This window comes from Rhinolophus hipposideros (genome assembly GCF_964194185.1).
Source record: "Rhinolophus hipposideros genome assembly, chromosome: 9".
NCBI lineage: Eukaryota > Metazoa > Chordata > Mammalia > Chiroptera > Rhinolophidae > Rhinolophus > Rhinolophus hipposideros.
This window is the reverse complement of record NC_138055.1, coordinates 43,450,534-43,475,122: the sequence shown is the minus strand read 5'-3', so window position 1 is coordinate 43,475,122 and position 24,589 is coordinate 43,450,534. Positions and strand designations below refer to the sequence as shown.

At 37.0% G+C, this 24,589-nt stretch overlaps 1 protein-coding gene across 3 annotated transcripts in view; it reads left to right on the top strand.

Moving 5' to 3' along the window:
* The window catches only part of ABCD2 (ATP binding cassette subfamily D member 2), a 116,902-nt gene that overhangs the window by 73,509 nt on the left and 18,804 nt on the right, over positions 1-24,589 (top strand). Inside the window, exon 10 of one of the 3 annotated variants that reach the window (XM_081061338.1) lies at positions 8,229-8,260. The exons of the other annotated variants lie outside the window; for them this stretch is intronic. Within the exon in view, the coding sequence (XP_080917464.1) occupies positions 8,229-8,232 (4 nt within the window). The 3' untranslated portion in view covers positions 8,233-8,260. The remainder of the gene's footprint in view (positions 1-8,228; positions 8,261-24,589) is intronic. 3 annotated transcript variants of the gene reach the window in all.

Here is a 24,589-nt window from a genome sequence, read left to right as displayed (position 1 = left end):
GCAAGTTCTAATAGAATCAGAGGTGTGGGATCTAATCTCAGCTTTACCATGACTCACCTGTATGATTTTGGCCACATCATTGACCCAGTCTGCATTTTTATTTCTACATGGGCGAAACAGGATGATAATACTCACCCTACCTCATCGGGAAGATGTTTGGACTATCTAGATAGTGATTGTACAGTGTTATTAAAACACACTATGTAATTATTGGGTCTGAGTCTCGTCGTATGTAATTCAATGAGAATTTTATTATTACCCCTTTAATTATGCCTGAAGATCTTATATAAGGTTTCCCATTTCCTCTACCTTATTCCCCATAAAAGAAACTTTGCAATGTGATCTCTGTGCTAAATATGGTAGTTTTCTTTTTCTGATTACTTGTTGAGAAAAGATTGTTGAAACCAATAAATAATACTTCTGGGCAGACAAAAAAGGTATTATGAAACACTAAGGACTCTGATAGGAGGTTATCTCTTACCTAAGGATTCAATAAATTAGCTCCTTGACTCAACTGGTAACACCTTCTCCAAAGAAACTGTCATACTTAATTTAGATTCAACACCAAAGGTTGCAATGACCTAGTATTTCTTTACTAAATACAAACTGGGATCAAATCAGCTCTTTACAGTGAAAATATTTGGCTTGGAGTCATTAAAATCATTTAGTCAATAAAGCACTGTAGCTAAAGATCCAACTCTAGCTGGTAGTATCTGTGCATATTGGGGTGAGTAATTCCTTAATGTTCCTCCATTTCTTTTATTTTTGATTACAGAAATCAAGCTAAATAAAATACAGGTTTTCAAAACTCAAAATGTGCAACAACATTTACAGAGCCTTTTCTAAATTGTAAAGGGTTATGTAAATGTTACATCATTATTATTGTTATTGTCTAGTTATTGATGCACCCCAAAAAGTTCTGCTAATGTGTTATTTTCTATTTCCTTATCAGTCTCCCAGAGGTCAAACTAAACCTTTCAAAACTGTGTCATATAATACAACGCTTTGCCCTGAGTGCTAAGCTTGAATGTATCACAGTAGGTAATGCTCCTGTGTAGAACATATCTTAGAACATGTGACTGACTTGAGTCCAGAGAATAAAAAATTATTGCAAAGGTCCCTAAAATAAATACATTGCATGGACTCAAGATGAAGAGCAAATGCATAGACTTCAGGAAATCTTTGCAGTTATTTTCAATAAGTGAAGCAATTTCATTTGCTTTCTCTATTTTATAATCCAGTTAATATTCATTGATATCCTGAAGCTTAGTTGTTTTTTTCAGCTTCACTGAGACCTAATTGACATATGACATTGTGTAAATTTAAGGTGTACAATGTGTTGATTTGATTCATTATGTATTGCAAACTGATTACCATCATAGCATTAGCTAACACTTCCATTTCATCACATAATCACCATTTCTTTTTTTGTGGTGAGAACATTTAAGATCAATTCTCTTAGCAACTTTCAAGTATATAATACAATATTATTAACTATAATCACCAGACTGTACATTGGATCTCCAGAACTTGTTCATCTTTAAACTGGAAGTTTGTACCAATTGACCAACATGTCTTCCATTTCCCCCATTCCCCAGCCACTGGTAACCACCACTCTACTTTGTTTCTATAAGTTCAGCTTTTTTAGATTCCATATATAAGTGACATCATACAGTATTTGTATTTCTCTGTCTGACATATTTCACTTAGCATAATGCCCTCAAGGTTCATCAAACTTGTAATGGCAGGATTTCCTTCTTTCTTGTGGTATATACATGCCACATCTTCTCTATCCATTTATCTATTAATGAACACTTAGGTTGTCTTCAGATCTTGGCTATTGTGAATAATGTTGCAATGAACATGGAAATGAAAATATATCTCTTTAAGATCCTGATTTCAATTCCTTTGGGTAGATACCCAGAAATGGGATTGCTAGATCATACGGCAATTCTACTTTTAATATTTGGAGGAAGCTCCATACTGTTTTCCATAATGGCTGCACCAATTACATTATTATCAACAGTGCACAAGGGTTGACTTTTCTCCACATCCTTTCTACCACTTATTATCTCGAGCTTAGTCTTGTCATCTTAAGGATGCAGAGAAGTTTTTATGTGCACCTTACCTGTCAGAGCAGAAAACTGGAGAATCATAATTAGGGTTGTAGCCCCAATGTGGTACTGAGCTTTTTGGAGTAGGATTAGAGGACCTCTAATGGGAACATGAAGGCAAATGGGTTTGGAAGCCTTGCCTGAGGTCACACTTGAGTCCCAAACAGTCCACAGCAGATAATCTTCACAGCTTAAATATGTTTTATGGGTCAACATAGGCTTCGCTATTTGTTTTCTCAATGGGTTTATCAGTCTTAAGAATGTTAACATCAGTTTGATTATTTACGTATCATTTAATCAGGAGAATATGTAAACGAGCATCCTAGCTTTGCATGTAGCTAGAGGGTAATGCACCTCAGGTCTGAAGCTCCTCCCATGTATAAAGAAGAATGTGAGCTCACTTAATGATTCACTCACAGTTTTCACTTGGTTACTTTCAGACATTATGAGGTTGTGGTTTACTTCAGACCACGAAAGTCAGTAAAATGCCGCAACCAAATTCCAGTGGCCCACAAAATTAGCCTAGTAATACAGTCACCCGAGGATTTTTAAAAATATATTTTTCTAGGTCCCATCTTCTGAAGTTCTGCTTTAGGAGGTCCATGGTGTAGTGTGAGAATTGCTGAGCCAGTTGTAGAAAACAGCTTCCCTGCTCTTACGTTGCTTTCCTCAAAATAGTGTCCTTAGCGTCTGCATCATCACCCCCGTCATCACCATTTTCTGACAGCTTAGCATTTGCCCTGCACTATGCAAAGCACTTTTCAGTTAGTACCTAAAATTCTGCAGGGTAGGCATTTTATCCATTGAGCAACATGGAAACTGAAGAATAGAGAAATTAAATAAGAGAGAGCAAATGGTGGAGCTAGGATTCAAACCCAGTCTGTCCAACTCCAGAGCTCTTGCTGTTGGATGTTGCTTCATACTTGAGTCTGTGCAGAAGTTTTTATTTCAGCAGCCTCGCTACTACCTTTCTTTTCCTTCCAGCAACTCGCTTAAGAAACACTAGCTTAGCTTTTCCAAATGGTTTTGCAAACATTTCAAAGACATTTTTTTAAAGCAATTTTTAAAATGCCCTCTACTCCAGAAAACTGGTCACAAAAACCTTAAAAATAGATATTTTTTGAATTGCAAGATACATTTTACTTTATTTCATTATTTTACTGTCAGCCTACTCCAGGCCAGAGTTTTCTATGTATACTCTCCCCCACCCCTCATTTTCTATATGCAATTTGACATGTATCTAAAAAGTGGCATGATGTGTATAATGCTTTCATTCAGTGTGTTGCAATGTTAAAGCCAAAAACCAAAAAACAAAAAACAAAACATTTTTGTTCATAAGTGGCACCAAAACTCAAATTCTTCGCTGGTAAGAGTTGTAGTAGAAGTGATTAATAGAAACTTCCCTTAAACGGTCATGATCATGATTACAGTCCAAGTGTTAGTTTCTGATATTCACTAATCTGCTTCAGTGGGCCTTGGAAGGCTTAAGCCCGGTTTCAAAAACTCTCCCACTTAACGAATTGTATTATAAACAAAAGATAATAAGACTACTTTTTGCTTCATCTTTCAAAATTAAAAATGCAAATACTGGTTCCAGCTTTTTAAAAAAAGGAAACACACACATGTATTCATATAGAGTAAGAATTTTAAAATTACCTTTGCTGTGCAACATTTTAATGACTGGAATGTGTGTTTCTCAATGTGATCCTTCCAATATGTCACTTCAACAGAATTCTTGAAGTAATGATCCAGCAAATGGCTGCTGTGATAGAAAGGCCCACTGAATCAGTGAAAACTTCTTTTAGAAGGGAAGACATCTTTCCCATTCTGGTTTTCATGACCCTGTGAAAAAATTCAATCTAAGATGGAACCAGAGGTTTATGAAATGCAGAGTCTCACACTGTACTCTCCTAAGAACACAATTTAAGAACTAAGAGACTGATTTCCCATAAATGCCTGATGTTACAGAAGATTGAAACTTAGCTCCTGACCAATAAACATCTTCTAAGAATCCTTTCCCATCCCCAAGCCAATGAAGTTACTTCTTAGACTCTAGCTGGGCTTTCCCCTCTTTGCACTCTTTGCCCATAAATATATACAGTCTGCCCCAAACCCTCAATTTAGTTTGCTACAGCATGCATTTTCTGAATTGTAATTTCTCCACTTTTCCAAATAAACTCAATTTTTGGTAATTTGAGCTTGCCTCAGTTTACCTCTTTATTTAGCTTGATAACCCTGAGCTCCTTACTAAGCCATTTATTTGATATCTATGTGCCAAGCATTATATTAAATTCTACTTTTGTGTTATTTATCAAATAAATTAGATCAATAAAAAGGCAACACAACTTTGCAATTTTTATTTTGCTTTTAATGTTAGTTTAAAGGAGCATAATAAATGAATAAAAGGATGTCATATTTTAATTTTTTCTATCTACTTTATAACTCTTTTACATTATTTTGGGGATACCTGCATAGAACCACTAATTAATGTAAATCCAATAACACAATCTCATCCTAATATAACAAAGGAAGAAAAAAACTAGTCATTTCAGCAAATGGTGAAGGAAGAATTGCCTTGCATATCAAGCCTCAATCCTAGTCTTTAGTATTTCACCGTTAAGACCTGAATCCAAATACCACTTATTCAAGCAGCTAAAAACTAAATAGTAGGTTTCCACTAGCTGTTTTCTATCTTTGTTAAAAAGAAAATATGTATGAATATTAGATAACACATATGGAAGAACTGTATGACATTAGTATCAGATGATTGCCCACCTTTGTTTAATAGCGTTATTTAAAGGAAGAAAGGAACCCTAATCAGTTGGGGTTCTTAGTCACAAACAACAAAACCCATTCTAACTAATTTAAATAGCAAGAAACATATTCACAGATATTAGAAAGGGCATAGAATCTCTGTGATGTCAGAGAGTCAGGTTTGTAACCAATGCAGCTAGAAACAAAGCTCAAATCACCTTGCAGAACCACTCCAGCAAAGATCCCATTGCTCCCTCACCAGGCACAGACATCCCAACTCACACCATTGACCTTGGACATCAGACACTAAAGAATCTACCGTTGTTCCACTGAAGACTTGTGCGTCTCTGCAGTCACACAGGAAATGTGTTTGATGTGGTGCCTGCCTCGTAACACAGCTCTCTTCCAACTGAAAATCTCACCTGGATAAATGTGATTAGCAGAGCTGATGTCACTTGGTTGTGGTTTAGGTGTCTACCTTCAGGGAGGATGTCAAAAGATTATGAAGGTCAAAGAATGAGAAATATCTGCTACAAATCTCTTCCTGGCCTGTCCCGGATCAGACTCATTCTGTTGCATTAAAGATTCTGCTCTACAGTACTAGGTCTTCTTTCAAATGCGAATGCTCACTAAAGAGCTAACAAATAAAGTCATGTGCAACTTTGCATATATATATATATATATATATATATATATATATATATATATATATATATATATATATATTAGACTCCTTTGCTCAGACGAGAAGTTCTGGACTGTATGGGAATAGAGAACCTCTACGAAAGGATGTACAGTAGACCCATGAATTGATGGAGAATAAAAAGGATACATTTTGACTTCTCATATTGTTTAGAATCTTGGTCTAAGTCAAAGAAAGTACAACCATCTCTTCCCTGTATCATTTGAAAATATATCAGTGTAGTTGGGCATTCAGTTATTATAAAATATTCTAGTGGTTTATACAGATTGATACCACTTTCACACGGCAAATACTGTAAATGGTTTCTCATTTCAGTACCAACAGATAGTAGTATCTTGAGGAGCTCAGTGAGTTACACTGATCCTATCGTATTAAACATTAGTAACTAAAAATTCTAGCCGCTCAGTTGCATCCACTAAATTGCTGCACAGGGACTCTGTGCCATAGTTCAGGTTCCCCAGGGCAGCCAAGGGGAGCTAAGGAGAGCCACAGAACAAACTATGTCCTTCGATTCTCTCACTACCCTTTTCATGTCCCTAAATCCTAGGGAATTCCTTTTCATCTACTTGAAGCATTCAGTGCCCTTTCACAGATATCTCCACCACAATCGAAAACACATTTCAGGAGAAAATCTAGTGCATGTGTTCATGCTATCACAGTGACTATTGTGATTATGTCCTTCCTTAAAGAATACATTTTACCTCATGTCCCAATACATACATATATGACTGAAAATAAAATATCATGCAACAATACCTTCCCTTTACGGGGGGGAAGAACTCAGATATTTTTCTATTCTTTCAGTTTTACTTATTTTGTATTCAAGTCAAGACTCAATAAATTGATTTCTCAGACATAGCTTAGAAAACATTGGCTTCCTATGGCATAAATGCTTAGCAAAATTAATATTTTGCCTTTTAGGTATATTTTCATTTTAGCTATAGATAGAGAGTAAGGACGAAGAAATGAGTCTCTGTAAATGTAAGATTTCAGACATCAATAAGCTTATTGCAAAGGTATTGCTGAGGTCAGGAGAGAAATTTTGCTGCTCCTAAATTTCCAGCAAATAGTTAATCTCTTCCTTTGTGTGTTCTAGTTTTTAATGAATGTTTTTAGTTAAAAAATAATATATTTTCTAATCAGAAACCTAAGAAAATACCAAAAAAACTAAAATGTTATAAAACAAAGCTCATCATAATCTCACCACCCAAAAATAACCACCATTAGCATTTTACTTTTATCCTTCAATTCTTTTCTTATGTACATATTTACATACATAATAAAAATAGCTAAATAGGATGCATTTTTAAATGATAAATGTTTTCATGGCAATAGTAATAATGTTAATATCCCGTTACAGTTTGATTTTTAGTTGAAGGTGGTCCATAGTGTGGATGTGTCATCCTTTACTTAAGCAAATTTTAGTGTATAACTTTAAGTTTGTTTTGGTATTTTTATAAATAATGAAGGATCAATGTGACAACATTTCTGAATATTTCCTGAGGTTAAACTCCTAGAAGCAGAACTCAGAGCAGTGAAGGATTTATACATTTAAAATACTTTCTTAATTTTAAGCTGGTTTGCTATCCACACGTATACTCTAAGAATTAATCTTTCTCTGATATTCATTCTGTTTAGTTATATAGATAACTGATAACTTTGAAGGAATAAAGATGACCTGTTATTTGTAATTTAAAAAACAACAATGCTGTTTTCTTAGTCTGTGGGGTTAGTAACAAAGGATTCTCCATAGCAGATGAACTATCTTGAGTTGGATTCAGATTTCAGAACAAATACCGTAGTACATGTGCTGACATTTGAAATGTGATTAATGCTGAATATCAAAGGCAATCCTAAAAGGTAAAGGGCAAAAAGTGAGAAAGCACAAATCCTCTACGATTGACTGAGATGGGTGTGTGAAAAGGAGTGTGGTTGCTGAGCAACTGTCAACAATCCAGAGCTCTTTGCATGGGGGTGGGGTGGGAAAGGTATGAAATGCCTCTGTGGTTGTATTTACAAGCTGTGTGTTTTAGCACCAGTTTGTATTACACCTCCTTCTTACCCTTCTTCCCATTCCTATCCTCACTGAGTTCCAGTCTAGCCTCCCCAACTTTGAAATGGTGTGCTCCTTTCAACGTTCAGACCCCAGATAATTTTTTTAATGGACAGTGTCAGTTTTGCTTGCAAACTAGAATTCTGATCATTGTCCCCAGTAAATATCCAATAATTTATTGGAGCATGCCACTAGTACCTTATTACTTTGATATATTTGACAAACATCTCTACAAACCCTACAATTCCCTATAATTCTGGACCATAGCAAAAAACGGGTGGGTTGTCTTGAGGCAGAGATGGAAGAAAAGTTGCGGCAGTTAGGGAAATGGCAAGGAAACAATTATCGCAGAAAATTGGCCTCTGACGATTAAGTTCACAAACTCATCTTAGAAAAAGTGCTAATAGCTCATTACTGAATATCACTATGGTCACCTTCGAAGTCCTCCCCTTGGGAAGCTATGCATCAAGGCCAGCGCCTAGTCCACCTTTCAAAGCAATTTTGGAACTCTTTCTGGAATGGCCATCAAAGCTTTCCTCGTATTACCCTTGATGTCCTGAATGTTATCAAAATGTCTTCCTTTAAATATTTCCTTTATCTACAGGTAAAGAAAGAAGTCACTGGGGGCCAGATCAGGTGAGTAGGGAGTGTGTTCCAATACAGTTATTTGTTTACTGGTTAAAAACCCCCTCACAGACAGTGCTGTGTGAGCTGGTGCATTGTCGTGATGTAAGAGCCATGAATTGTTGGTGAAAAGTTCAGGCCATCTAATTTTTCACACAGCCTTTTCAGCACTTCCAAATAGTAAACTTGGTTAACTCTCCAGTTGGTACAAATTCATAATGAATAATCCCTCTGGTACCAAAAAAAAGGTTAGGAACATTGTTGCAGCAAGTTCGCGAACTTAATTGTCAGACCATGTATATTCATAGTATCAATAGCATTATCTTTGTATGGGAGGGATTTGAAACACATTGATTCATTTATTACTTATTTATTCATTCATTATTGATTCAACATTTATTAAATACCCATAAACATCAGGCTATTAGTCACGGGGAAGTCAAAGTTAAATACTTCAGAAGTCATTGCCCTCAAGGAGCTCATAGTCTGAATGATGGATATGCAATATTTTTAGAAGTGGGGAGAAATGGTAGATATAGTTTTCAATTGTAAAGCTCTGGTTGGGATTGAAGAGCTAGCATGATTGGCCAGAGTTAAGGCTAATTAACATGTTGTGGTGCCTGATGGGTGCCCCAGATACTGGAGAGCTTGGAATTGTACCCTGGAATTGCATTGGGGAAGCAGTCCTCTCACGTGATTACAAAGTTAGCACTTAATAGTACATCATGGATATGTCATTGAATTAAGTGCTGCCAAATAAGAACAATTATTTCTTGATTTCAAGAAGTTTACACCTAAATCAGTTGGTCATTGGAGCACCTAAAGAAGAGCAGCAAAGGGGTGTGGGGGGAGGGAGATGAGGGTAAGGGGGATCAAATATATGGTGATGGAAGGAGAACTGACTCTGGGTGGTGAACACACAATGGGATTTATAGATGATGTAATACAGAATTGTACACCTGAAATCTATGTAATTTCACTAACAATTGTCACCCCAATAAATTAAAAAGAAAAAAAAAGAAATGGTAGACAAAAATAAATAAATAAATAAATAAATAAATAAATAAATAAATAAATAAATAAATAAAAAAGAAGAGCAGCAAAAGGGATTTATTTGATGTTTGATAAATGAGTGAGAAGTAAAGCTGATACAAGATCTCTTAAGAAAGGTAATCAGAATGGATTTCGCCCAGTGCGTTTCTTCCAGAAGCCACCTACTGGGTCAAGGAGAGCTACCTAAAACACAGAGAGTAAAGAGGCAACTATCTTAGGTAATCAGGTGATCTCCTCCTTCAGTTGCTCAGTCCTTCCTCTAGAGAAGTTATACCATCTTGTTTGAATACGGAATGTGCAATGGTGAGTCAATACTGGAAGGATGACTGTGACAAGTCAAAGTAAAATGCATTTGAAATTGCATTGCAAAATTATGATAAGAAACAGATTACAAAGGGGAGATTGTGCCACCAAAACCCAGATACAAAAAAAAAAAAAAAAAAAAAAAAAAGGAAAGAAGAAAGTCTGGTATCAGTGAATCTTGTGAAGAAGCACAGTACAAAATTGAATTTGAAAAAAAATTTCAGTTACATCCTATGCTTTTTTTTTTTTTTTTTACGGTGATCCCATGCCTAGTTTTGTGATAACCCAGGTGTCTCTAGCTATCTTAAAAAATACTATGAAATTTTATAAACAAAATTAATTTTACTAAGATAATTAGGTGTAGGAAACTACTTGACTGGAACTCATGACATCTGAATCCTATTGTAGTTTGCCAGTAGCTGGTGTGAATTTGAGCAAATAAATTCTCTTTCTGACCCTCAACTTCTTCCCTTTTAAGTTAGGGGATCTGGCTGATTTATACAATCCCATCTAATAGTATGATTTTCTCTTGCTGAACTCCTTGGGCACCACAGATGTGTGTGTGTATGTGGGATGGAAGCAGGGTGGTATCAGTGATTTGGAAATCAGAGTTTTGCAACTTTCCAAAACTGGGGACTCATTATTACATGCTAAAGAAACTCACACTTTCTTTAGGAAGAATAGGGATAAATGATTGTCTTGCAGTTGGGAAGACCCACAGAGTAGTCAACAGAGCACAGGAGAGGGAAGATTAATATTTATTGGAGAATTGAGTCTGGCTGTATAGACAGAGGATGGGCCAAGGAAACTCTCAATGGAGACTTTTCCTACCTATCTTACTGTTTACTGGGAATCTCTGTTACTTATTTATTTTTTCTTTCACACTAATAATATCTGGCTCAAGAATGTACCAGACTGTTCCTTTTCTAGGATCCTGTAATTCCTGAAGTCATGTTGATTGTTCCACGTTAGTCTTGGCAGGAGCAGGTACCATATGGCTGCTTTTACATGTTATATAGCTGAACAAAGTTTTGTTTTCCCCAGCTTGGTTCTTAAGAGGGAAGAACAATTGTTTTTGTGTCTTTTGTTTTTAATTTGAAGAAATCATTCTGAGTTGCAGTCAAAACCCGTCCCAGGCATGCAGAGTCAAGTGTTTTGGCCAATCAACACTTGAATGAGTAGGGGAAGGTAACTTTGGGGTCAGGTATTAACCATGGAGAATCATTCAGATATTTCACCTATTGGAGTTTCAAAGACTTAACTTATTTTGAAATACTTACATGTGGAACATTGTGGCAAGAAGTGTGCAAATGTTTAGGTTGCCACCACTTAGAGTGGTTGCTCACAACACAACCAAGGTGTGGTATTTGTACCACACAGGTCCTATCTTGCTGATTATTTATGGTAATTACACAGGCGGTGAACACACAGTGCAAGCTGGAAAAATAAAGAGAGATTGTCAGAGTGGATGGGGAGGGGAGGAAAGGAGTGGAGAGAGAAAGGAATAGTGAATAAAAAGGGTGTGGTGTATGTTATGGTTCTTAAATCTTAATGTCTGTCAACCATGAAGTAAATATAAAGCTCTTTATGGCATTAAAGCTGCTAGAAACCCTGTTTAAGCTTTTGTTCTTCACTATTGCTTTTGAAATGCACCCCCCTTCAGTATACATTAGAATGGTAAAGGAACTGTTTTCCAACTTAAAGCAAAATAAACAAATTTGCCATTTCTCTTATCTGAATCTTTATGCACTTATCAAAATGTCATAAAATCATTACAGTAGTTGATATTTCCGACATTGTTATTTATTATTTTTCTGCTATGCTGCTGAGCAGCTTTTTCCATAAACATCTGACATTTTCAAAACATACATTTGAAAAAGTTTCTCGTTTAAAGGATTTCAAAACTTTTTCATTTATAATATTCTGATTTTTTTTTAAATGAACCTCGGGTATATTTTATATTGTGTGTGGTTTTTTTTAATGTTTTGTTCTGGTATCTATATGTGTAGTATATATAATTTGTTAAGTTGTCTGAGCTTCAGTTTTCTCAGCAGTAAAACAGGATTTGAACACTTTCTAAAGATTGTTGAAAGGATTAAATGATATAATGTAGACAAATCATCTAGCACAAACTCTGATAGTGGTAGTTAACCCAGTTAATAAATGTACATTATTAGCCTGACAAACACAGGTCTTCAACAGTGTTTATTACATGGATATCAGATGGTCCAAAAGGATAATTTATAGATATGAATTTTGAGGTCTTGAGAGTTTCATTGTTAAAAACTACATCTATTCACATTAACTTATTCTCTATGGTCAAGAAAGGCTTCCCAGTATAAGTGGGTCGTAAGTTAAGTAGGATGAGTAGAAGCTAGGCAGCTTGGAGAAGAGGGGCAAGAATAAACAAAGTGGGGATGGGGATTGGATTAAGGTGATGAAGTAAACATACAAAGACTTGCAGAGGCTCCCAAACTTGGCTGCATAGTGGAACATCTGGGGAGCTTTAAAAACGTTGATCCCTATGCCCCACCCGAGATGTTCTGATTTAATTGGCCTGGGGTGACATGGATGGTAGGATTTTTTAAAGTTTACAGGTGATTGCAACTTGCAGTCAAAGTTCAGAACTATTGCTCTAGAGGCAAGAAATTAGGGAGTTACAGGGAAACAGAGAGAAAGGGTAAAGAGGAAGGAACATAGAGAGGCTAAGATGGAAAAAGAGGGAAATTTATGATATGCCTTGCAGGTTGCACAATGTTATTCTGTGCTTAGCTGTGCTAGACTTCAGGCTTGCTCTGAAAAGAGAATAGTTGCAAGAAAAGATTTTGCTGTCACTGGTTGCAGGGAGCTAAAGAGAACAAAGGCAGGAGATGAGTCAGATAAGTTGAAGATTGCAGTTGTTCAGACTAGAGAAGATGGTAGCCTAAACTAGGGCATTAGCAATGGATTAGAGGAAAGTGGAGTAATTTGAGAGGTCTTAAAGGAAGACCTGATAGGAGTTGGTCACTGATTCGAAAGCAAGGATGAGGAAGGAGTTGGCTGGAGATGCTATTAATGGAGGTAATCCAGAACAAGTAGAAGTCTATGAGAAGATAAATTCAGTATTGGAAATACTGATTTGAAATGCCATTGGATATTTAGATGGCGGTGTTGGTCAACAGTTGGACATGTAGGTCTGGAGCTAAAAAAAAAAAAAAAGCAAGGAGGAGTGAGTGCACTGAATACTGAAAGCAGGGATCTGTGACTCAGGTCTCATGCAAATATCCTTCCCCTTCCTTCATTGCAGCTCCACAAGGATGGCCCACTCTGGACTTGAACTTTAGGGCCTGTCACAAAAATATTCTTTAAATTTAGCACATACCATCAGTAAAACATTGAAGTAAAGGGGGAAAATGAGAGGAGAACTTATTACAGAGAGCTACTTTGTCACAACTCTTTCTGTGGAGATGGTAAGACACTGTGTAAGTACTAGAAAGAAAATCAAATCAGATATGGGCTCTGTATTCCATCTTAGATGTTGGTTCTTGACAGCCATGTTTTTATCTATGTGACCCTGGCCCTTTGTCAAACCTAATTGGATCAAGTGCAGCTCTTGACTCCAGCTGGAATAACCTGACATCCTCTAGAGAATTTGAACTGAAAGACATATTAATCATAGAGCTCTGAAAGGAAAGTCAAAGGATTCCTGCTGCGGAGTTGCCTTGGTTCCTCCATTCTTGCTGATATTTATTTGATTTTTCCCTGGATTCTGCATGATAGATTATAGTGATAGTCCTCGTATAATGTCCATAAATTCTCATTTAAAATTGGAAATATCCTAAATATCCACCAACATAATGTAGTCATTACAAAATGAGGAAGTCATTGCATCTTGCCCTTACTCCAGATCATGGTGGGTCTGATATGATCTGGATGTGAATAATCTCTCAGTTGTATCAGTTTTTAAATGATTGTATCATTTAAATGATTGTATCAGTTTTTAAATGATCCAGGTTCACCTTGTTATAAACAACAACCTCAGGTTCTAGGAATAATTGAGCACGAATCATCCTTTTGTCTGTACAAGTATCTAATGATAAAACCTCTAGAGCCTTCCAACTTATAATAGCACAAGAGATTGTTTTGAATATTTGAAGCATTTTCAACTGAAATTTTTGAACCTAGTTTCGATTTAGCGACAGTAGGAGAATATCTGTGCTAACTTGTCCTTAATAAATGCTTCCAACTGATCAGTATCAACAAACACCTAAATCTACGAACACTTCCATTAATCTTTTATTTAACATGACATCTAGAAGAAAATGACAGCAACTCAACAAAGATATTTAAAACATCTAACCACTTATAGAATAAAAATATGCCATCTAGTTTATGCAAACCCCCAGGGAATAAGAAATGATTTTGTTTCTGTTTAAGTATGTCTACTATAATCTACTGCCAACATTTTTAAATTAAGGACTTTCCCCTCATCACTAAAAGGTAACACTATACCTTGCATACTAAAAATTTGTACACTCACATCTAGATTTCATGCAGATGTGAATAATCTCTCAGTTGTATCAGTTTTTAAATGATTTGATATTTTCAAAGTGGGCAATTTCAATTAACGATGACAGTGATTTTAGCCTATTTTTATTGCAAAATATAACACATTCAGGAAAGTTTATAGAAACACGCAAATGTTACCAACACACAAATTGGGGAATAGAACATTGTTAACTGAGAAGCCCACTTATGTATGCCTTCCAGAGTGTATCTTCCTTCCTGTATCCTCGACATAACTATTATAGTGATTTTATGATAATCACTTCCTTGATTTTGTTATAGTTTCTTTTACCGACCTATGTATGTGTCCCTTTTGCTGAACTTTGTATAAATGTATGTATACTAATAGATTTCTTTTGTATCTTAAATATTTTGTACAACATTATGATTATAAGGTTTATCTATTATGTGTGTACCTGTAATTTGTTCACTTTCATTGCTGAGTAATATTCCAGTGATGTAAGAACACACCACTCTTTTGTTTTGTTTTTGATACACAAAAAAAGAAAAAAAAAACGTAGAGTCTCTATAAGACCTAAGGGAAAAATATAACTTGGTGTGACCCTAATAATTATATCCAAAGATTTTATTTAAAACTGAATTTTTTAAAATAGGAATCTCCAGAGCAAAATTGTTTCATAGAACCTTCCATGATGAAGGAAATGGCTCAAAAATCACCTTCTCTCTATCTTTTTCTCTCAATTTTTCCCTTTTAAAATCTCTCATTATATAAATTATTTTATAAAGTTTTCTTGCCTTTGGAAAACAGTTACTCTTACTTGTTAAAAATGAAAGGTAGGATAGATTCTCTCACAGAAAAAGTCATTGAGGCAGTTGTTAGGCCTCATGCTTTCCACAGGAATATTTGAAACAGCAAAGCATTTATACCTCATGTGAGAGAAATAACTGTTGAGCACACTCCCTACATGCTTTGTCCCTGGTAGGCTGTCACTACAGTATGCAACAGGTGCACGGACATTTTTCCATTTAAAAAACATTGCAAATAGCGTCCCTGCCTTCCTGGCTCAGTAGGTGGTCCTGAGGCTTAAACAAAAAAAGGCAGTGAGGGATTTCTGGTCAACATGACAGAGTAGGTAAATGCTGTGCTTGCCTCCTCTCATGACCACATCAAAATTACAACTACAGAACAACATCATTGATGATTGCCTGGAGTCTAACCAAAGTCCTATAACAAAGGACATAAAGAAGAATCCACCTCGAGATGGGTAGGAGGGGCAAAGACATGGAATGGGCTGGTCCCACATCCGTGTGAGACTGTTAAAAATCAGAAGGGATACCTTGGCTGCAGAGGACCCCCAGAGGAGTGAGGGGTCCCAGCCCCACCATAGGCTTTTTAGCCCAGGGTTCCAGTGCTGGCGAGAGAAATCCCTGTAATTTCTGGCTGCGAAAACCAGCAGAGCTTGTGGCTGAGTGAGACAGGCAGTTATACTCTCAGGCCCTCCTGTTAAAGGACCTGTACGTGGACTTACTCACTGACAGACTCACTTGCTCTGAGCTCCAGTGCTGGGAGAGCAGCTCAACAGGCACCAGGGACATACGGGGAGGAACTAAGTTGTCTGCCTTCAGGGAGAGAGCTGGAGGGGCAGCTTTCTCCCAGACAGGAGGCCTGGCAGAATCCATTGTTTCTTTGTTGAGCCTTCCCCACTTCTGGCGTGTAGACGCAGGCAGACACCATATCTGAATCCCCATCAACCTGGCTAACACCTTTTGTCTGCCCTGCCCTAAAGATTCTCTGAGACCCTGTCCCATCCAATTTTCGGGTTAGCCGCTTCCAGTGGCTTTTCCATACAGACGGCCTGTCTTTCTCACGCTGCGGACTTGCCAAAAATCTCTCAAAGGATCACAAAACCTAAATTAGCAGTATCTGGTTTGGTGTGTCCTATACCTCTTGCTGAGCAGCCCCAAGGCTGGCCCTAGTGGCAGCCAGCCTTGGTTCGCGCCTTGGCCATTCCAGGCACCCCCAAGCACAGTATGGGTGGTGGCCATCTGCAGATTGCTTTGTGGCTCATGCCAGGTGTCCTCAGGCAGGGCACAGGCTGTGGCTGAACTTGGCCTGTGGCGGGGACCATCCCAGGAGGCCCCAGAGTTTGCATGCCCCGTGGCCAGTATCAGAATGAGCCAGGGCATCACCCAGCTATCACCAAGGATGACACACCCAAAGGGCAGACTGGGCAGGACCCAGAGCCCTGATAAAGTGACTCCTGCTCCTCCACTGTAGTCAAAGCCACTCCTCACAACAGATCAGCCCAAGGGTTAATCTTTCCCCTTCTTGCTTAAATTAGAAAAATCTTGGGGAATGCCTGCTATTAGCCTGTCTTGGTCCAATCACTGCAGCTACAGGTGATTGGGTTAATACCATTGGCACCTCCTACTCAAAACAGGTGGTCAGGGGAAAAGTTCTATAAAAAAAGAGTATGGTACATTTACCTAAGGAAGAGAGGTTCGAGTGTGAGTTGTACAAAGCAATTAATAGTAAAAGTTAAGAATAGTATAAAATTTAGTCAATTAGTTTGCTTATTAATAGCCAGTTATATAGAGAATATGATTGGGGAAAATGGAGTTATTGGCTAAAATGTAGTTTCCAAAACATTGTGCCTCTACTAATGTATGTAGCCAAGAATTTCCTGTAACTGTAAAATTACATCTCATCTTACTAGAGGGATTTCATAAGATTGATAACATAAATAGAAAATTAAATTCAAAGTCCAAAATTCTGTTGGTATAAAGATGCAAAATATGAAAAAAAATTTTAAAAATCTCAGCATGTAGAAATAAACTCTTCTCATTTATAGGAAAAGAGCCCAAATGCTTTATATTTAGGTATCTAGTGAGTCTTATAACCTGGGCTTCAATTCCATTGAAATAGTTGGAAGTCATTCTCACTGAGCTGGCCAATTCCCGTTGTAGAGGATGAATAGAACCATCTCAGTTCTGATTAACTGAGTACAGTGATTTCCAAAACAGGAAACAATCTGCCTGGCACATATCAACACCTGACACAGCAATTTCCTTTTCTGAATACATGTATTTGTATTAAACTGGGAAACGTTTTTGAACCTGGTTTACTAGCTAGAAAACCATGCTCTTGTGTAATGTTTTCAGTTGGCTAGCATTAGATGAGAACAAATGACCTGTAAAGAACTCTATTTCAACTTTATCCTTTTATCTCACCCACAATATTTATAAATAATGAATAGAAATGTTTATGGTATAATCTATGTTGAATTTCATCACAAAGGATAAACAGTCCCAGGAATTCTATGGGTTTGTTATTAAAAATATATACCAATATTATTAACTGAAATTGATTGTATATTAGGATATGTAAGTCAGAACCTTCAAATTGCTAAGCATGAACTGTGTTATTTTTATATTAAATTCTTTTTATTCCACAACTGAAGATAAACACACTAAAGTGATGGATTTTATAAAGCAAAGGTGCTCATCAACTTGGAGATTTGAGATAATAATGATGGTTAAACAGTACAATTTATGGCTTATTCTGTTTGTCTCCTCCATTTTTTAAATACATACTTAACGACTGAGCTTATACTGGGAGGGAAAGTATTTTCAATTATTGAAGAACCATAATTCAAAATGCCAAAAAAATGGCATGTAAACACTGACAGGTGAAATATCTTCATAAGCAGTTTATATCATAGAATTAAATTTGCTTTAATTCAAAACTTATCTCACCATGGTATTTACATACACACATACACACCAAGTAATAGTTTCATATATACAGAGGGTGCCAAAAAAATGTATACACATTTTAAGAAAGGAAAAAACTATTAAAATTGTAATACTCAATATATATTGATAACAAAAGATGAATACAAGTCATGTTTATCATTTTTTGGCACCCACTTGCTAGTTTTGAGAATTTTCCTTAGATCTCTATCACTCTGATGAATAACATTCAACTATTACAACATTAAATTCATAATTTCAAAGATTAGTTTATGAGAGATAATTCATTCTGGGTTTTGGCACAAAACTGTATTATTAAAGTTAAACACAAAATCATTAATTAATAAAAGGATATATTTTCTCTTCCTTTCAGCTTCCATGAAGATACAAAAAATTAAATCACTGTGTGCTGAAGAATATGGAGATATTTCCATTTATGTGCCAAGGAGAAATGTATTGAAATTTGAGCCAGATTACGTATTACAGTAATGATCTGGAAAAAATAGTCAAAATTCAGTTACCTAATAAAGCTGAATTAAATTGGTTAATATTAGCTAGTTATTTCTAAGCAGGAAGCCTGCACCATAAATATCCAATGGTTAAGCAATACAAAGAGCTATTGCTGTAGGAAAGCGAGGAGTAAGTGCAATTGTTAATTACGTTGACTTGCCCTTCTTAAGTAATGTGCCAGCCTTCCCTTTCTACAGTTCAAGTCAATGGGGAATTGTCTGTGAGTGTGCGGATACACCGTATCACAGTACAGGAAAGCGCTCCTGTCTCTAGGCAGATTCTCACTAAGGTATTGTTGAAACCCCACAGAAGAGGAAATTAGTCAATGGAAGTGTTCTTTCAGTGTCACAAAGAGCTGGTAATCTAGCTTTTTGGCTTCCACTTCCAGATTTTTCGTTGATTTGTTCTGTGATAAAACACTTAACCCTTAACTGATTCAGCAGTCTAAAATAGAGGCAGCTTTGCAGCAGGAATGGTAGCAGTTTTAATTAATCTTAAGGAGCTCTGCAATCCCTGGCTATGTGGCTAAGGGAAAAGTACATAATTAAGGATTTGGTCTTGCCAAGAGAGAAAGCCCAGACTGGAAAGGTCTTACCATAATGAGCACATGGCAGCAATGTGATAATTAAGGGTTACATACCTTAATAAAAAGGAAGTTAAAAAGTAAGATAAATTAGCATAGAAAGTAATACTGAGAGAGTATGACTTCAGCATTAGTTTTGGTCATTTGAAATATGAGGATCTATAAGTACCTGAAGAATTAGAAGACAAAAGTGACTGTCTGAAGGGTAATAATATGAGTACTACGTTTTAGACACTCTTTGGAGGCAGTTTATACATATGACTTGACACAATCTTTACAACAGCCTTGAAAAATAGGAATTATTGTTTTATTAACATATGAGCGAACTGTGGCACTACAAGATTCCTTAATTTTCCCACGGTGACACAGCTATTAAGTGGCAGAGTCAACATTTAAACCCAGGTGTAGTCTGATTCCAAAACGTTCAGTGGTCACTCTAGGTTGCAGGGGGATGAGGTAGTCTGGGTCTTGATGCTATGCCAAGAGGAGGACTTGTTTGATAATGGCTATGTACAAAGAAGAAAAATCCCTGGAAGCTTCATCCAATTAGATTTTGTCTCTTGGGTTAAGTAGTCAGATGCTGTTCATAAGTGAAGAGTTCTAGAGAATTCCAAGTGAAAGAGAGTCATTTCAGAGCAATTCAGGGCAAATTTTATGTCATGAAATTCATATGGAAAAAATCTTGGACTCTATGTAAACAATCTTAAGAAATAACATAGTAACTCAGTTAATGGCTAAGCCTGCACAAAATGCTTAAGAGGAATGAAATTGTAATTTCAGATTATATTACATTATCCGTATAGTCATTGGGAAAAGATGGGGTTGCTAGTTTGCTGCACAATGAAACAGTTTCCTGTGATATTTTAAAAACATGTAGATATTTGTTAGTGTCTATATGTTTTATGCCTAAGTCTTACTTTAAAATATGGGTCTTAAGCTACATTCCCAAAATGAGTAACTGACAGCTCAATGAGTGCCACTAACTTCACTTAGTTTTAGTATTTTTAAAATCTTAAATGTAATTAATTTATCAAATGACAATTTCTCTGGGAGAAACTCTAAGTGTTTTGTTTACATATTTTAAAAAGCTGAATAGATACTATAATGTCAAAAATATAAATATGAAATTGAAGAACTTCCTGGCATGAGAAAAATAGATTAGGAAATACATCCTTAATTGTACTACATATGGAACAGAAGAGTGTTCTTAAAATAAAATCACTTATTTTTACCTTAAACAATTAGGAATCAGTGTTGAGTAGTGAAAAGAACAGGCGACCAGGATTTTAGTTCCAATTCTTCCACCTTCTAGATCTTGGATAACTTTCAAAACTGAGAATTCTGGACTTGGTGATCTCAAATGTTTTGTGTAGCTCAAAGACTCAATATGTCTAAATTTCCTAAGAGCAAGATGAGTAGCTTACAAAATATTTTCTCAAGCAAGAGAAGAATCATTACTGCTTGAGTCATTGAAATGTTCACTGGACAAGCTATTCATGGAGGTACTGTATGAGATCCTTCCATGGTTCAGTGTATACAGAATGATGTAATGTTTTAATAGGCCCCACCTTAGCCCAGTGGAATCACTTTATCAGTTGAGTTCTGGGCTGACAGCTCTGAGAGGAGTACTCAAAGTGGATTTTATATGAAATTTAAAGTCCTTTTATTATGCTGCATGAGGAATTCGGAAAAATCAACATTCCAATGTACTGAGAACAAAAAATATCACTATCTATCCTCATTTACAGCACTTAGTATGGCAGGGTCTGTGCAGGGTGTGTGTTGTGCAGTTCTACAGATAAAGCTTTGCTTAGCGAGGAATTCATCATCAATGAGGCGGGGGGAACCCCAAAGATCTTACAATTCTTATCATTATGCATTTACACAGTGATTTTTTTAAAAGGAAACTTTGAAATGTCTTTCAAGTAATGCGGAAAAATTGGCATTTAGCCATGGTTGAAAAATAACCAAAGTTTTCTATGTGGGTGGGGGAAATTGATTTCCTACAAAGACAACTGGAATATTCCTTCAATACAATAATAGGGTGGAATAAGCTAAATAAATTTCCTCCTCTCTTTTCCGGGTCCTATCTGTCTTTACCTATGTTGCTTTTAAAACCAAGAAGCATATGCATGGAAAAGCAAATCGTAGACATGCAAGTATCCTTGCTTAGCTTTTGCTCAGGTTTGAATTTTCTCACTTTTAAGCCATATGCCTCCTGGTCTTAGTAGAGTGGCCTTTGGTAGTGGGTTCCCTATGGGGCCCTCGCACAATCTCCATGGTCACCTGCTCTGGAGGCTCCAAGAGTGACCTTTCTGTGGACTGTGTGTGTCCTCCTATTATAGTTGAGCCTTGATTGCTGTTGGCACCTCAGTGGGTGGGATTGACCTTCAGGCTGCTTGGCTGTGGAGTTTGGCCATGTCCACAGCTTACAGACTGCTGTGCGGGGGCTTACCCTATTTAGGGGAATTTGCCCCGGCAAGCTTTGGTGCCTATTGAGACTACTCTGGTGTGCTGCTTGTAGGGCTAATTGGGCTCTGCTTGTAGGGTGTGATGCTTGTAGGGCTAATTGAGCTCTGCTGTGGTCTGAGCCAACCTTCAAGTATGTTGGTTCTGGGGCCTTTTGCGAGGGCTCTGGTGCAGGCCCAGGTTACCCACTCCCTGTGACTGGCTGGGGACTGTGAAGCAATCCACAGTTGGTCACTGCCTGTGCTAACCCTGGAGGTGTGTGGGAGAGGCCTCACTGCAAACTGAGGATGTCTGCCACCAGTACAGGGCTTGGGGTAGCTCCTCAAACTGCCAGGACACCCCGAGGCCTGCTGCCACCTGCCAGCTCCCTTCAGGTTCAGCTACTGATAAAGCCTCGTGTGGTATGCAAGTTGGGTGAGGCGGGGTCTCAGGGAGTCACTTGAATGGGAAGAATTGTGGTCAACAGGTTAATGTAGACTCTGTTTTGGTGCTGGTGCTGAGCCTGGAACTACTCAGCAAAAGTCTCAGAGCACACAGAGGCCAGCCATCACCCACTGGGTGTCCAGGGATTCTAATAGTTTTCCAAGGAAGAGTAAAATGTAGGAGGGGCTGGCTGCTCTCAGAGAAAGTGCCTCTGGTGTTGGGTGAGTTGGGTGGGGCTGGGTCCCAGAGAGTCAGCAGGGTGGAGCAAGCAGAGCTCACCAGACCAATCAGATTCAGATTTGGCCTATGGGGGAGGGCTCAACACAGGAAAGATGTTGCCTGTCTGCTGACTGCACAGGAAGAGGACCCCACAGAGGAATAATGGTGACTGTCCCCTAGCCCTTGCTTTGAAGCTACACACCTCAGTCTTCCCTCATATGTCTCCAACACCCTCCAAGCTACCGTCCCTTTGTCAGCGTCTAAGGTGAGTGCCTGCGAGTGAGAGAGTCGGTACATGGGCCGTTTGAGATGATGTCTGGGTTTCCCACAGCCTTCCGTCCCAGCCCAAATGGTCAGAATCCCCACTGTTTCTCATAGCCAGATGTTGTTCGTGCTTCTCTTCCAGCATCACTACTCCAGGCTGGGGAACTGGTTTGCAGCTGTGGTCTCTCACAAGGTCTCTCCTCCAAGGGGAACCTCTGCAGCTGAGATATCCCTCTGGGTTCTCAACTGCCAACAGAGGTTTGGAGCTAGCCTGTTTCACATCTCCACCCCTTCTACCAGTCTCAACGTGGCTTCTTCTTTATATCCTTAGTTATAAAACTTCTGTTCAGCTAGATGTCAGATGATTCCACAGGTTAATTGTTCTATTATTGTAATTTTAATATGTTTATGGAAAAAAGCAGTCACAATGTGTATCTACTCTGCCATCTTGGATCTCCATTCTGCAATATTTGTAAGTCTTATTGCCATGAAAAGAAATTTTGTATAACTATATGCTTTTAGTTTACTTATTCAATTTTAAATGCAACACTCTGAGAATAATGCCACTAACTTCCTAGCCTGCTCAAAATTCAAACAATGTATATTTGTAAGAGTAATTCCAGGAGTCTGGATATATGAACAAGAATACAGAACAATGTTCAGAACAATAACTGACTTTACTTATTGTCATAATTGTTGCAGATATGGCTTGGAACAGAAAACAAGAAAGAATGTTAGAGTTCTGGTAACAGGTGAAATTAATTGAACTCCAAACTGAAGGCACTTTTGTTCTCTTCTGAAAAGGCTCTCTATTTAATCTCCTGCCTGAACACATTGAAACTCTTCGTTTGTTGTGAATGACATGTATTCAGGTGTCACTCAGAGTTGGGAAACACCCTTTTTACTGGTGCCTGGGAACTTTAAGGGCTTTTGGACTGAACAAAAGTGTTCTTTCCAAATACAAAGGCTCAAATGTCTGTTGTTACTTCTCAGCCCCTCAAGGAGCAACTACTGTTCTACCAATGATTTTTTAAAAAATAAAACAAAACAAAAGGCTTTAAACCTTCTTAGTAAAATGGTAAGAGTTATACAGAATTTCTTATACTTAAAACTTTATTTTGCATTGGCATTATTCACTAGTGAGATGTGCAAAACCAAATTTGATTTTAAGATTCGAATTTTTAAAAAGAATTATTTGACAACCTTTAATAAGAGTGTAAAGTTTGAGTATAAATTTGAAAGTGTTATTTAATATTTATTCACTGGATTCATGGACATGGCACGATTCTAGGCAAGATATATAACTAAGTTTTTGAAGAATTATATGCAGTAGTTTTTATAATTAGATCAAGAAAAATAACAGCCAATAATTTCAGACTCTTCAAAAATTTGAAGTTTAGGAGAAAATGCCTTAGAGAAAAACTAAGAAAAAAAGAGGAAAATGATTTGCCAAAACTCATATGAAAAAAGATTGATAAATTCAGCTACGAAATCATCTTAAACTTCTGTACAACAAAAACTCCATGTGGTGAAAGGAGAGAAAAAAAGTGAAAATACAATCCACAGAATGGGAGAAAATACCAGGGTGTCAAAAAAAAAAAAAAAAAAAAAAAAAAAAATATATATATATATATATATATATATATATATATACACACACACATGACCTGTGTTCATCTTTTGTTATTGGTATATATTGAGTATTACAATTTTAACAGTTTCTTTTTTTTCCTTTCTTAAAATGTGTATACTTTTTTTGGCACCCCCTCTATGTGTAAATCACATATGTAATAAGGGATTTGTATCTAGAATATATACAAAACTCTTCCAATTCAACAATAAAATGACATAACCCAATTAAAAATGGGTAAAGGATCTAAAAAGACATTTCCCCAAAGAAGATATACAAATGGCTAATGAGAAGATGTTCAACATCATTAGTCATAAGGAAATGCAAATCAAAACCACAGTAAGATACCATTTTACTCCTATTATAATGGCTAAATAAAAGATGGGCAATAAATGTTAGTGAGGAGAAGGAGAATTGAAATTTTCATATACTGCTGATGAGGTTGTAAAATCATGCATTCACATGGAAAACAGTTTGTTCCTCAAAATATTAAACACAGAGTTTATCATATGCTCGAGCAATTCTGCTCTCAGGTATATACCTAAGAGAATTGAAAGCGTATGTTCACACAAAACCTTGTACATGAATGTTCATAGCAGCATTGTTCATAATAGTCAAAAAGCATAAA